The sequence below is a fragment of the Ovis canadensis genome, chromosome 3, assembly GCF_042477335.2.
Source record: "Ovis canadensis isolate MfBH-ARS-UI-01 breed Bighorn chromosome 3, ARS-UI_OviCan_v2, whole genome shotgun sequence".
Taxonomy (NCBI): domain Eukaryota; kingdom Metazoa; phylum Chordata; class Mammalia; order Artiodactyla; family Bovidae; genus Ovis; species Ovis canadensis.
The window spans coordinates 219998133-220013191 of NC_091247.1; the positions used below are offsets into that span (position 1 = coordinate 219998133).

At 54.5% G+C, this 15059-nt stretch overlaps 1 protein-coding gene across 1 annotated transcript in view; it reads right to left on the reverse strand.

The window, feature by feature from the left end:
- The window catches only part of CACNA2D4 (calcium voltage-gated channel auxiliary subunit alpha2delta 4), a 66960-nt gene extending 54094 nt beyond the window's left edge, over window positions 1-12866 (reverse strand). The window contains exons 1-12 of the mRNA XM_069582008.1: window positions 12721-12866; window positions 10882-10963; window positions 9494-9610; window positions 7862-7921; window positions 6574-6736; window positions 6261-6392; window positions 2767-2827; window positions 2006-2156; window positions 1152-1226; window positions 799-888; window positions 609-722; window positions 155-233 (exon numbers count right to left, since the gene is read on the reverse strand). Of these exons, the coding sequence (XP_069438109.1) occupies window positions 155-233; window positions 609-722; window positions 799-888; window positions 1152-1226; window positions 2006-2156; window positions 2767-2827; window positions 6261-6392; window positions 6574-6736; window positions 7862-7921; window positions 9494-9610; window positions 10882-10963; window positions 12721-12866 (1270 nt within the window). The remainder of the gene's footprint in view (window positions 1-154; window positions 234-608; window positions 723-798; window positions 889-1151; window positions 1227-2005; window positions 2157-2766; window positions 2828-6260; window positions 6393-6573; window positions 6737-7861; window positions 7922-9493; window positions 9611-10881; window positions 10964-12720) is intronic.
- Window positions 12867-15059: the final 2193 nt, after the last annotated feature.

Here is a 15059-nt window from a genome sequence, read left to right on the forward strand (position 1 = left end):
GAGCAATCGGCACCCGTCTTGATTGTCCAAGGAGGAAGCGGGTGGAAGCGGGTGGATGCAGTCACCTCCGCTTTGGGTTCCGCACCAGAATCCCGGCTCAGCACCTGTGCTCAGGAGTGGCCCCAGACACCCTGGCTCACATGGCATCACCCACCTTTGTTGTTGCAGGCGATCCACTTCAAGCGGTCAGCAAAACTCACTTCCCTCCCAATCAGGTAGGTGAAGACCCGGACCTGATGGACGAGACCCGGTAGGCTTGAGTCCCAGCTGCTAGGGGCCTGGCCGCATCTGGGTCTAGGGCTGGGCTTTGGACTGTGCACTTTCAGCCCCTCTAATCAGGAAGGGCCCGGGGCCTGGGCTCATGGCAGGGGCGATGCCTGCGTGGTGTGGGGGCTTATGGGGGATGCCTGCCTGGTGTGTGGGTCTGCCTGGTGAGGCTCACAGCCCACAATATTCCATCCCCACCCTATTCTGTGCCCTTGAGTGGAGCTCTGGGGTCACCCTGATGTTGGAACGTCACCCTGGGTCTCAGGGGCCAAGCATGCAGACACGGCAGGAGGAGGCACTCCCCCTGCCCCCCTTCCCTGACACCCCTCCCCGAGAGGAACCTTGCGGTCTGGCCAGTTGTACTTCTCCAGCACTGGCTCATAGTCTTCCACGGCCCCGTCGGTGATCAGCATGATGGCCTGGTTGCACAGGCTTCCTTGCCCGGCCTCTTGGAACTGTGGGGAGACGTGGTTGTGACTCCCTGCCTCCTCTGCCCCGTCCGTGCCCTGTGCTCCCCAACACACATCAGACCTGCTGCAGGATCTGGAAGGCTTCACGGAGGGCTTGGTCCACGACGCCCACACCCTTGACCATCAGCTCGTCCACCAGCTGTTTGAAGTGCTGTTGGAGATAAGAAGTTAGAGGAGGGTCAGCCGTCGCTGGGCCTGGGAACTTTCACCGTTGGTGGTACTTTCAGAGGCTGTGCAGAGCTACTTGCCCAGAAGAGCATGACTGCAGGACCCATCCCCTAATTTCACAGCTGGACGTCTGCAGCAGAGGTTTCTCAGAAGCCCCCAGGAGAAGCTGAGAGGCCATGAGTGGCTGGGGGCAAGGCCATCCCCACCCCTGGAAGAAGAAGCTGGACGGGCTCCGGGTACACCCACCTCTCGGTTGTCCCGATCTGCCTGGACCAAGATCCCCTTAAAACAAGGTTCGATGTAGTGGATGTAGTCGTTATACTGCAGAGGGTGGAGGGCGGAGGCCAAAGGGCAGAGGAGAGAACACACAGGGTCAGTTTGGCAAGTCAGAGCCCAGTCACGAAGCTCACAACTCATGGAGGGTTAGGGGTGGGCTCACCCGGGCCCCTGTGTAATATGATCTTGGGGACTCTACGTTTTTTGGCAGTTTCTCTGAGTAGAGGGAAGGGAGTACAGGGAACAGCAGGGCCTTGACTCTGAACATTCTCTTCCGAGTCCTGGCCTGGGCATCTTCTGGGGAGGCTGGCTGGGTGCCACCCACCCCTGGAGCTCACAGAGTCCAGGAGTCGCCCAACTCTTCTCTCCATTTCTGTCTGTCTGTCCCTCCACTTAATCCCTTTCTGGGGGCAGTTGGAGCGGTCCTCAGGAAAATCAGGACTGGTGACTGTGGTCCCCTCCCTCCTGACGTGTCTGGATTTGGGGACGAAGGAAGTGGGAGCCGGGGGTCTCCTATCCTGCAGAAAGGAGGGTCTTTCCAGGGTGATGCCTCCAAGGGCACAGGGATGGGGCTGAGTTAGAGGGCTACTCAGATGCTCCTTCATCTAGATCAGACCCCAGACTCATCTGAGAGCCCAAGGAGAGCTGCTGCCTCAGAGAAAGGGCCACACGCACTTCCCACGTGGTCTCAGAAACTGTGGACCCCTGGAAGCCCATCCTGGGTGGGAGGCCCCCCAGCTCCAGGGGACGAAGCGTCGAGTGCCCATAAGTACAGGTCACTCTGGTGCAGGTGGAAGTATTTCTTGAACGGGAGGCGTGTTTACTGCGATGATGTTCACGAAGTCGTTCTCCCCCAGCGTGTCCAGGATGGTGGAGACGGTGTGCTTGGCGATGGTCATCCGCAGCCCCTTCATGCTGCCGCTTGTGTCCACCACGATCACGATGTCCTTCGGGGAGGTGGCAGCTTGTATGTACCTTTAGCAAAGGGGGAGGGACATGTTGGCGGTGGGATAGCCAGAGTCAGAACCACTGTTGGCTGGGTCTCTCTTGTTTCTGTTCAGACTCTGGCTCAAAGCTCAAGTCAACCCCCAGGCTTTCTCGTGTCCAGAACCAGCCAGCTGTTTGGCAGCCACTGTGGGGGCAACGGTTGGGACTGTGCCCACTGAGCGAGCATGTCAGGTGGGGACAGTCAGGTCTTGGTAGTGACCCTTGTCCTCTTTGGTTTGGGCCAGCCTGAGTTCCAGGGGGATCTGACAGTGGGAAGGAAGGGAGCTGGACCCCCCAGACCTGGTTATAGATCTGCCAGAGGGGTGCGGGGGTAAAGGGAACCTGGCCAATGGTGGGTGTACAGTCAGCTCAGGGCCCTGGAAGGAGGTGTCGGGCGGCAGGACAGCTGTGGTCAGTCCTGGAGCAGAGCAGCTGTGGGGTGATACAGACAAACACTCTTCTTCTCTTGTGCTGGGTTAGTTCTGCAGACCTGAGGCCCCAGGGTAGGTGCAGAACAGGCCCTGGGGGAGAGCTAGGCAAAACCCAGAGGCTGCAGAGAGACACCAGCCCCAGAGGCCGGGCCCCTGGGGTCACTTACCAGCCGCGGTTCCGGCAGTCGAAGGTGATGACTCCGTTCTCATCTGGCGTCCACTTGATGCCTGGGGAAAGAAGACCTCACTCAGCCAGGCTGCCCCAGAGCCCCGGGCTGGGTGCTGACTCCAGAATGCCCAGGACCCCTGGGGCAGGGCCAGCTGGGGATGTGGGCAGCGTGTGTGGGACCAGTCATCACCCCCTGTAAACTGAGGGGGCAGCAAGGCAGGAGCAGCTGATGAATGGACACACCCCCAACTGCCCAGATCCAGAGCTGGGTTCACTTTACAGGTAGGACTCCCCAAACTCCTGAACTCCCAGTGCCCCAAGAGACATGGGCGAGGCCCGACAAATGTTCCTAAGTGGCTTCCCCACAGATGAAAACCCTGACTGCAAGCACGTGGACCTCGGGCTAGTTGAAACCAGATTTTCTTTTTCGTTTCCCTCCCTTTTTTTCCTTTTTCTTTCCCCCTTTTTCCTTTCTTTTATATATATATATATATATATATATATTTTTTTTTTCCCCCACACTGTACAACCCCCTTCAGGGCTCATAGCCCACAGGTATAGAGGCCAGGCCGTGGCTGCAGGCTGAAGTTGACTCTGGCATGAGCGCACCAGGAAGAAACTAGACTGGTGATGCTCAAAAGCTCACTTGGATGCCAATCAATCTGAGACCTGAGGGGGAGATAAGTGGGCTCCCAGGGCCCCTCCCCAACGTGTCCTTTAACCCCCTTCCCTGAACGTCCTCGGGGAGCTGGAATCCCTTCCTGCCTTTACCCTGGTACACACAGTCCCTCTTCAATAAAGAGCTCTGCTTGCCTACACGTCTTGAGGGAGATATCTTCATTTCTATGGCCTTGCTTTCTTAGAATCTGGAAAGGCCCGGGAACACACACGAGATATTTGTATCAGATAACAGTAAAGGCATCTAATTTGGGGAGATTAAGAAGTCAGGGTCGGGGCAGAGATGTAAGAAGGAGAGTTCTCAGGTGCTTTTTTTACTGCGAAGAGGGTAAAATATGATTTAATTGTAAAACCTTGTGTTACATGTGCCTGATAAATCCCTGTTACACATTCAGGACTAATGACTAAATGGAAACAGGAATAAGTTCAGAAGTGATAGGGGAAAAAAAAAAAGAATTGGAGGGGGAGAATTTATGAAAAAAAAGTAAATCATTAAAAAGGAAAGGAAGAAGCAAAAAGGAAACATAAAAATAGAAGGAGGAGGAGAAATCTAAAATATAAGATTGTAGCATGTCCAAATATATCAGTATAATACACGAAAATGTGCTTAACTCGCCAAGTAGTAACAGAGATTGTCAGTTTGAATAAAAATTTAAAAGCTATATGCTATTTTCAACAGATATGGCTGAAAAAAGTGACATAGAAGATTGGAAGTGAAAGGATGGAAAATATATAGATATCAGGCATATACCAACCAAGAGCACACTAATATCTCTATGAATATCAGATGAAATAGACTTAAAAAGTGTGTTATAAAGGTTAATGAAGAGCAAGCAGATATTAAATCAGTAAAGGCATGGAAAATTTAAATAATATGACTGACAAGCTTCATCTAATGATGTGAGCAGAATTTCTACCCAATAATTAAAGCACTCATATTCTGCTCAAGCACATGTAGAATATTTACAACAGTTGATGACATATTAAGCTATGAAACTAGCTCCCAACTAATTTCATACAATCAGCACCATATACACCGTGTTCTCTGGCTGCAAATAACTGAATCAGACCAGAAATGTATAATAAAAAGATAAAGCTACAATCCCCATATATTTGGAAATTATAAAACACACTGTTAAATTACTAAAGGTTCAAAGAAGAATTCACAGGGGAATTCAAAGATATTGAGAAGCAAACAACATTAAAACACTACCCTGACACCAAGAAGCACAGACAAAGACTTTTGTGGGTCAAAAGCCACAGTGAATAGAATGCAAAGGGAATCCATGGAATGCAAGGAAATAGCCAGACTGCAAAGAGAACCCAGTGACAAGAACAGCAAACAACCCAGGACAAAAATGGGCAAGCTTTGGGTCTGCAGACAAGTTGACGTCTCTGGGAGCCCTGATGCAGCAGGAATTCCACCCTGGGGAAGGCACGAGGGACATGGGAGGTGTCTTCAAGCATTTGAAGGACTGTTCCACAGAAGAGGGATGAACTTGCCCATTGAGGCGCCAGAGAGCAGAAAAGAACCAATGACTTGTTGTGGATTTGGGTAGAGAGACAGCAGTGTCCCTGGTGGCTTGGACGAAATCCGCCATTTGATCGCTGAGTTGAGAAGATCCCCTGGAGAAGGGAATGGCAACCCACTCCAGTATTCTTGCCTGGAGAATCCCATGGACGGAGGAGCCTGGAGGCTACGGTCCAGCGGTTGCAAAGAGTTGGACATGACTGAGAAACTAACACTCTCACACAATTTTTTCATGGGAGGGTCCACCCTGGGGAAGCTGTGAGCTCTGAGGTTGTTTTGTACTCCTCCTAAGAGAAACCCTGGGGGACATGGAACCATCCTCTACTCTCAGGACGGGCTGGGGCTGGGGACCTGGGAACCCTTGGCTGAAGTGCTTCTACCTGGACGAACGTCTCCTTGAGCAACAAAATACAACGAAACTATAGACTAAAAATAACCGCACATGTGTGCAGTTGAGGCAAATTATGGACAACAAGATATAAAAATACCAAAAACACAACTGCCACTTCTGAAGAACTGGGAGCAAAAGCAGGGCACTGCTCATGTCCCCTGCACTCAACACCACCAAGGTGTGAGCAGACCACACAGGCACCCCTCCAGCCCAACCCTGGGTCGCACCCCTCTCCCCGACCCTGATCAAAGGAACCAGCTCATCACCTGCAGGAGCCAGCAAGGGAACCTGCGTTTTGCTCTTGCTCCCCACTGTTACAGCAGGGGCCCCAAATTTAAAGGTTTGCCTGAATTTCTTATCTGTCTTCTAGTCAATTTCTATTGATTAAGGGAGTAACACTTGTCTCAGAAACAGGGCCATATCAAGGTTTTCTGGAGAGGGGGCTAAAGTAAGAGTGGGTGTGAGCTATGGAGGTGAATCCTTTTAAATGAGAAGTAACAGGAGGCAGAGCTCTTGGAGACCTTGCAGAGGGGCTTCTGTTTTCTGTTTGGTCAGTAGACCAGGGAGATTCCCCTACTGTCTGCTGGGCTGAACACCCAACAATTCAACCTCGTTCCCACTGTTGAGCATGGACTTTGCCCCATTTCCCCAGCGAGGAAGCAGCCTTCTGAAGGTCAGAACTGTTTGGCCCTCCTTTCTACCTCCCATATGCTTCTTGCAGGACCAGAGTCCAGGTGGGCATTGATTGGCTATTTACCGAGGGGTCCAACAGCATCGTTAGTTCATCCCTTCGTCAGTTATCACTTGAAAGTATGCTTCTTGGGTTGCAATGTCACCTTGTTCCCAGAGACAGAGCCTAGAGGACTGTGGAGACGCCTCATCGAGTCCTCACCTGGGTAGATGCGGAAGAACCCCGTAGAGCTGCCAAAGTACTGCCAGGTCAGCGTCGGGTCTCTCCGGAAGTTCTCCACGAAGACAGCGTTCAGAGCTTCGGACATGTAGATTCCATTCAAGATATCTGGGTCTGAAGGGTGAGGTCGTGGGGTGGGCAACACAGGGGAGATGACATCGGTCTTCACCTGAGCTTATGGGCACACAAGCACACACTCGGCAGCACGCTGCCGGCAGCGACGCCGTCCAAGCCGCAGTCACTCTCCCCTGACCCGGGGGCCCCGTTTGCTCCCGGGGGGCAGTCCGGTGGGCACCTTTGTTGTAGACGTTGGTGGGCAGCTGCACGCTGCTCAGGGTGGTGTTCACCAGCAGGTTGCTGAAGTGCGCGTTGGCCTCTAGGAGGAACTCGGCCCCCAGCTCCACATAGGCCCCGCTCGAGTCCTTCTCGTTGAGGAGGACGGAGTTGTAATAGTCGAACTAGGGTGACCGAGAGGGGCAGGGTGTGAGAGAGGGTCAGACCGGAGGCTGAGGAGTCCAGCCACCACTGATTTGGGGCAAGTTCCAAACAGTTGGACCCGATGGTTGATTCTTTGGGTTTTGAAGTAAACTGTCTGGGTTGTGGCTTCAGTCCCCACTTTGCTTGGTGTGTGGACACAACCAGCGTTGGGACAGACAGGCAGACACAGATTCAGGGGAGGTGGACAGATGGAGGTGCCCTCACCAGCACCCTGAGCTCTAACGGGAGTGGGAGAGCTCCTGGGACCCAGAACAGGGTCCCTGCGGGGGGTTTCCCTCTGAAGAGACAGCCTGCAGTCTGGCGCTCGACTGGGCTGCAAATGGCTCCTCAAGGACTCAGAGTGGTTCGGAACCAACCCTGCAGGTTCATACACACCTGTGCGGTTCAGAACCAGCCCTCACATTTATACACACCCGTGCAGTTCAGAACCAGCCCTGACGGTTCATTCACACCTGTGCGGTTCAGAACCAGCCCTCACATTTATACACACCTGTGTGGTTCAGAACCAGCCCTCACATTTATACACACCCGTGCAGTTCAGAACCATCCCTGAAGGTTCATACACACCTGTGTGGTTCAGAACCAGCCCTCACATTTATACACACCTGTGCGGTTCAGAACCAGCCCTCACATTTATACACACCCGTGCAGTTCAGAACCATCCCTGAAGGTTCATTCACACCTGTGCGATTCAGAACCAGCCCTCACATTTATACACACCTGTGCGGTTCAGAACCAGCCCTCACATTTATACACACTGTGCAGTTCAGAACCATCCCTAAAGGTTCATTCACACCTGTGCGGTTCAGAACCAGCCCTCACATTTATACACACCCGTGCAGTTCAGAGCCATCCCTGAAGGTTCATTCACACCTGTGTGGTTCAGAACCAGCCTTCAGGTCCACACACACCTGTGCGGTTCAGAACCAACCCTCAGGTTCACACACACCTGCATGCATTGAAAGACGATGCTGGGCCTCCTCCCCCCACCCTCGCCCCGTGTCCCGTCCTCAGGGGACCCGGCCTGAAGGGCTCCGGGACTTTAGCCGACATTCCTCCCAGGGCTGTGGGGCAGGAGGACTCACCACCAGGGACTCGTTGAATTCGTGGTTCAGGTCGGCCTCCTCGGCAGCCTCCACCAGATTCTGCAGCGGGGACGCGACGGGGAGAGTGAATGGGGACAGGAGGCCAGGGGCCCCGTAAGGTCCACTCCCAGGGGTCCACCCACGAGAACCGGGGACAGACACTCAGACCAGCGCCTGCACACGAACGTGCACAGCAGCGCTAGTCTCAGTGGCCGAAAGGCAGACGCAGGTCACAGGACAGGAAACCAGTCTGCAAGGCGACACACAGGGTCCTTTCAACTACGCAGTGTTCCGCGGAAGGTCAGACACAGAAGCCTGGGGACACAGCCCAAAGGCCAGCCGTGGCCAGGGGCAAGCAGGACCTTTCAAGGCAGTGAACCCACTCTGTGATCTATGGCAGTGGGTACAGGTCATTACATGTTCATCCAAACCCTTGGGATGCACACCCCCAAGAGTGAACCCTCAAGCAGACTACGGACTTCAGGTGACAATGACGTATCGCTGTCAGTTCGTTGATTGTAGAAGTGTACCACCTGGTGGGAGTGTTGGTAGCTGGGAAGGCTGTGTTTGTGAGGGCAGGGGAGTAAATGGCAACTCTGTGCTTTCTTCACAATCTTGCTGTCAACCTAACACTGCTTTAAAAATTAAAGTCATTGGGTTTTCCCTGGGGGTTTAGTCATTAAGACTGCGCTTCCACTGCAAGGGGTTTGGGGTTGATCTCCAGTTGGGGAACTAAGATCCCACATGCTTCATGGAGCAGCCAAAAATAAATAAATTAATTAAATATATTTTTAAAAAAAGAGGAGTTCCCTGGTGATCCAGCGGTAAAGACTCCAAGCTTCCAGTGGAGGGGCCATGGGTTTGATCGCTGATCAGGGAACTTGATCTCACATGCTATAACTAAGACCCAGTGCAGCCAAATAAATAAACAAATAACTTTAAAAAAAAAGATAAAGGAAAAAAAAGGTGCAGTGAATAGAAGTAGAGACACAGCAGGGCATTTATTACCAGGAAGATGGGATTTTACATCATCTGCGACCCTCTGGGTCTCTGTTTATCCTCCTGTGAACTGGGCAGAGCAATCCTTGCTGCCCTGCACCCAACCCTCGTGTCTGAGGGCAAGATGAAGAAGTTCCATGGGGCAAAGCTTATTTAGTGCTGCTCTGCAGGAGATTCCCCATGGCACCCTCATGGAGGGTCTGTGGCTGTGACCCTGGAGGGAAGGGGGAGGGTGGGGAGGAAGAGGGAAGGAAGAGGGGAGGAGGGGGAGGGGGTTCACTTCACAGGCAGTCAGTCACCCCGTGGCCCTCCCACCCTCTGCCCCCACCCACCATTCACTCAGTGGTTAACTCCTGGGCCCTCATTCTGCACCCCGCCCCACTACTGAACCTGAGATCATGATGCAGGTCCTTCTTGACACCATGGGCTGACCCTCCAGCCCCGGACACTGTTCCCTAAGGCAGGGTACCCACCCCAGCCCTCCCCTCTCTCCCGTTGCCCCCACCCCACCTCCTCTTTGCAAGAGTCTGGTGGCTCACAGAGCTACGGGGCGGAAGGTGATGTGGGTGGGAGGGCCCAGGGCAGGTGTTCGGTGTCTGGGGTGGATGGGCCCCCAGCCCCCAGGCTGAGCACCTGGATAGCCTCCACTTTTCTGCGGAGCATGGTCTCCATGTCCTCCGAGAACTTCTTCACCAGTTCCAAGCCATCCACCTCCTTGATCTTCAGACTGGACTCCACATCCTTGTATTTCTGTTCAGGAGACACATGGAGACACACACCTGTTTTCTGGGACCCAGAAGTCCACCCGGATGGCTAGCAGCCTCTGCCCTCCCACTGGATGTTCACACCGGGGCCAGGATGGCCCTGTCTCCTCCAAAACCTCCCCTGCAGATGACAAATGACTTCTCTTATCAGATGTCTTCTGATTCATATCTGTCAGAAGGAGAGGTTGAGGCCCAGAGAGGTCGTGAAACTCAACTGAGGTCACACAGCTGCTCAGGGGCTGGGCCTCCACATGCTGCCTCTAGGGATGGCTCTCAGGGGCTGCGAGGCTCGAGATCTTGGTGCTCAACCCCACACCCTGTGAGCCACAGGGCTGGGCACTGCCTGACCCTCAGCCAGTGAGCCTGGGTGCTAAGAGGGCCGCTGAGTCACTGTCTGGGCCCTGGGAAGCCATCTGGGCACGAGTTACTTAGTTCCCCAAACTGCAAGTCCATGGCTTTCACCCCACACAGCCACGTCTCCAGCTCCCTCATGAGTCAGAGGAAGGAGAAAATCGGAGGAAACTTGCCTGGCTGAGGGGCTGGTATGGCTGTGGGGAGAGTGAAGGGAGTCAGGGGGAGCCGGCATTGCTACCTGCCCAGAGCCAGGACAGCCGGAGGGGACAGGCATGACCTTAAAAGCCAAGGGCTCCTTCAGCAGTGCTTAGGAAACAATCTGAAGCTGCAGAGGGGAGAAGATGGGGAACACGGACCCTCAGCCATGGGCAGTGGGACAGCAGCACCCTCCTTTGTGAGGGTCTGGAAGTCGTGATGCCAGGGGGACTGGAGCTTAAGGGGTCTAGTGAGAGCCGGGCGGGTCATTAATCGACAGAGCAGTGAACCACTCATGGGGGGGTTTGCCAGCTCCTGCCCAGCGGCCCTGCAGCTAGAACACCGTGGTAGGCAGGGTGGAGCACTGAGTGGGCGGCTCTCCTCTGGCCCCTGCCTGCTCCCCAGTGTGGGGCCTGCATCTGGCCCACCCACTCCCTCTCCAATTGGTTCCTCACCCCCACAACCTCTTGTTCCCGGATCCCCTCTCAGGGTTGGCTTCCTGGCCCCTGAGCTGACATCCCACCAGCTCGCTCTGTGTCTCGGGCAAATCATTCCCCTCCCTGGGCCTCAGTTTCACCGTCTGAAATGGGGATTGGATTAGATGGTCCCCGGGCCCTTCATCAGCACAGACATGCTGCTTCCCCACCAGGACGGAGTCCCTGGCTCTGATCACCTGGCTGACTGCCCAGCCGCCCTAGGTGGACTGACCTTCTGCAGCAGGAGGGAGCCCGAGTACTTGGTGACAGTGTCATACAGGTCCTGGCCAAAGGTGTCTGCCCACAGCTTCACTCTGCCGGACAGAAGGAGTACATGCGTGCATGCACGCACGCACACACACATGCACGCACACATGAACGCACACACGTGCACACACACACGGAGACACAAAGATGCACACAGACAGATGCACACATGCATGTGCAGACACACACGTGTGTACACATGCACACACATGCATGCACACACAGACACAAAGATGCACACACATGCACACAGACAGATGCACACATGCATGTGCAGACACACACGTGTGTGTACACACCCACATACATGCACACACATGCATGCACAAGACACAAAGATGCACACACATGCACACAGACAGATGCACACATGAATGTGCACACACACGTGTACACACTCGCACACACGTACACACACACCCATACACACATGCACGCACACACACAAAGACACAAAGATGCACACCCATGCACACACATGTATACACGTATGCACACACACAGAGACAGATGCACACAGACGCATGTACATAGGAAGCCTGTGTCTGCACGCAGAGACACCCACCGATGCACATACACAAACCCGCACAATCATGCAGGGACACACATAACATAGACATACACGTAGACAGGGACACACACAGGCGCACACACACAATTACACACTGCTGTACACCCAGGAAAACACACCAACACAGTCCACCCCCTGTAGGGCAGGGATCCAGAGGACCCGTCAGGACTCAACAGTTACACTATGATCAGAATACCTTGGCTAGGACCCCGCTGAGGGGCAGAGCTGCCCACCCAGAGCCAAGCCCTAACCCCACACCCCGAGGGCTAGAGAGAAGGGAGCGAGGCTGAGCGTGGGCAGGTTGGGCGGGAGACCCTGAGGACGTGCACAGATGCAGCTTCTCAGCCAGCTGTCCTCTAGCTGCCCCTTGCAGGTCACCCTGGGGCCACGACTCCTCTTCTAAAGGCTCGGTGGGGGGATGTGAGGCAGAGAGGCCGAACCTCTGAGCTGTGTCTGGGAGGCTGGGGCCGCAGGCAGGTGACAAAGTAGAGGTGGGACCCCCTCCATGGGGACAGTGGACCTCAAACCTCGTGCACGGCTCAGCCCCACACAAACCCCGGGCATCCGTGGGCTGCAGGGCCCCCTTCTGTAAGACCAAGGCTGACAGCAGTCTGACTTGTGCTGGGCTCAGGTGTGATGAACAGGTAGCCCCTTTAGTCCAGGATGCTCTGCACCCATCCCAACTGGAACTGTATTTAACGGAGCCACCAGAACTAAGCAGTAAAGACCAGACACCCCCAGGAAGCCACACAGTGGTTTATACACAGAATGACTGGAAGCTTCCCTGGAGCTGCTCTTAGTGACAGAATGTAGGACTGGGGCCAAGAGGGAGGCAGACAGGCATAAAAAGGGAATGGGGAACCCCCTTCACTCCCCCTGACTCCTGGCTGCACAAGCTGGTGGTCAGTTTAGGCCTGTTTACCCTCATAATGTCGAGATGTGGGTTTCCTGGCAAATCCTTGGGGGACCCTGATGGTCACTTCCAGCAACTCGGCTCCCACTCCAACTGCTCATCCCGCAATCACCCCCCAGGTGCTGAGGGTGCCAGGAGTTGTGGGGACCTCCATGATCAGGTCTGGGGAGGGGGTGGGGGTGGGGCCCTAAATGGCAGAGGTTTGGGAAAGAGAAGAGGTTCACAGGAGAAACGGATAGGGGGACTGGGGGGCGAGGACTGAGATGGGCCGGGGAGGGAGGAAAGGGTCTCTGGGGCAGGGGGCTGGCCTCGAGGCTTACGTTTCCACAGGGATCCTGACCTGCCCCTGTGTTGGGGGCAGGGATGTGCTGGACAGCAGGCACAGGAGGATCGCTGTCTTCCGCAGGGAGGCCCAGGCCACAGAGGTGGGGCTGGGGTCTGCATGGATGCTCGGGGGCCCAGGCATGGTCCCCCTGTGGGATGAGGCTGGGGAGCAGCCTCAGACCCTGAGCTCTGTCTGCCCAGACCCCTCGCACGGCCCCACACCTTCTGCTTCCGGGTCTGGACAAGCCTGTGGTTCCCCAGCTTCCAGTGGGGTCCTGGCTGCAGTGTCTGTGCGTGAGGAGGGGGCTCCCCTGTCTGTCCTGCAGAGGGGCGGCCCCACCTGAGCAGCAGGCTCCCAGGAGAGGGACTGACAGGAGAGGCTGGGACAGAATGAGCCAGTTAATCCGCCGGCCTCTTCTCTAATCCCCGCCCGGCAGCAGGAGGGTGGCGGCAGGGACCTCAGTGGGATTATCCTGGTTTCAGAAGTGGGGGCCGGCTCACCACGTGTGAGCCTCAGCCTCCTGTGTCACAGAGGCAGACCAGTCCCTGGACCCAGGAGACGATGCAGCAACCCTGACCCTGTGACGAATCTGCTCCTGAAACCTCAGAGCCATCCTGGGGTCCATGTGAGTATCCCCATTTGCTCAGGGAGGTGAGGGGACAGGGTGTCTCTGCCTGGGCTCCCGCGTCTAGCCTGCTGCCTTCGGCCAGGTCACAGATAATGTCCACAGTCGGCGGCCCCAAGTGCCCCACATCTCACCTGGTTCTAGGTTGGGGACCCATTTTCTGGGAAGCTCCATCCTCGCCCCCCCGCCCTCCCCACCCCTTGCACAGATCCAGCCCCTAATGCTTGTCCAGCCGCTGCTGGTCAAGGCCTACGTCCATCTGCATCTCAGGCCCTCTGTCTGATTTCCCCCATCCTAGGTGGAGCTGGGGCACTGTGGGCCGCAGGGGTCCGGCCGAGAGGAAGCCGAGTGGGGATACAATGAGTCTGGCTTGTGTAGCTACCCTAGACTGTTGTCTCCAGCCGTCCCGGCAGGGTGGCTCCAGGGACACTCACCGCCTGCCCTCAGGGCTGCTGCCCCACAACAGGACCACCCCCCAGCAGCAGCGTGACCACCTCACAGCATCCCCCGCTAGCAGTGTGCGGGAGGGGAGGGAAACAAAACCACAAGCTCATCTGTAGAAGATTCTACCCGCAATGAAACAAAGTGGTCAGTGAGGGACCTGGTTCTCTCCAGGCCTGGTGCTCCTGTTAGGAAGCAGTTGACACTGATTGCCCATAATTATAAACATGACGTATGCTGTCTTCTCTTCCGACAGGAATTACACACAACAGGATTTGATGAAAATTCTTGTCTCTGTGGGCCCAAACTGGCAATAGTGCCATATGAGGCCACATTCACCCCTGCCACCGTTCAGAGTGCTTCTTGGTTGATGCATCTTGTCCTGATCAAACTCACTGCTTCCTGCAAAACAGGGCGTGGGGCTGCCACAAAAGCAGAGAAACACCCGGAGAAGCAAGGGTTCCCAAGACAAACTCCTGGGCATCTCTGGTGGGGAGTCAGTGCTGCGTGCCAGGAGGGGCAGTAATCGCTACAGATGCTGGAGTTTAGCTCCTAGGAATGCTGGGTTTCAGGGGAATTCTGCATACTCTTCATGTTGAATCATAACAAATTTAGAAAAAGTGCCACAGATGGTATTGGTCAATTAGCAAATAAAAAGAATCTGTGACTTTTCTAGGTTTTGTGATTTTTGCGGTATTCACCCACTTCTTAAAGTTTGTCATTTGAAGTGACTCTCATTTTATTTTTAATTTAATTTTTTGTTTTTTTTTTTTCAACTAAAGAATTAAAGTATAGTTGATTTATAACATCTCAGGTGTATAGCAAAGTGATTCAGTATTTTTGGATTCTTTTCCATTATAGGTTATTACAAGATATTGAATATATTTCCCTGTGCTACACAGGATTCTTTTCCATTATAGGTTATTACAAGATATTGAATATATTTCCCTGTGCTACACAGTAGGGCCTGGTTTATCTATTTTATATATAGTAGTATTTGTCTGTTAATCCTAAACTCCTAATTACTCCCTCCCCCAGACACTGTTATTTTAAATAAATGCTCCCTTTTGTGCCTCCCTCTGCACCCGTGTTCCGTGTGTGCTGTCGGTGACTCCCCACGTGACGTGAGCCATGACCCCCCGGCCCGCCCCGCCCAGTTCTGGTACCTTCTCACTGTGGCTGCTGCCTGACTCTGACGCTCTAAGCCCTGCAGCTGCTAGGAAGTCCTGTCCACATCACAGACGCGGGGGTGACTTGGTTCCCCAGCC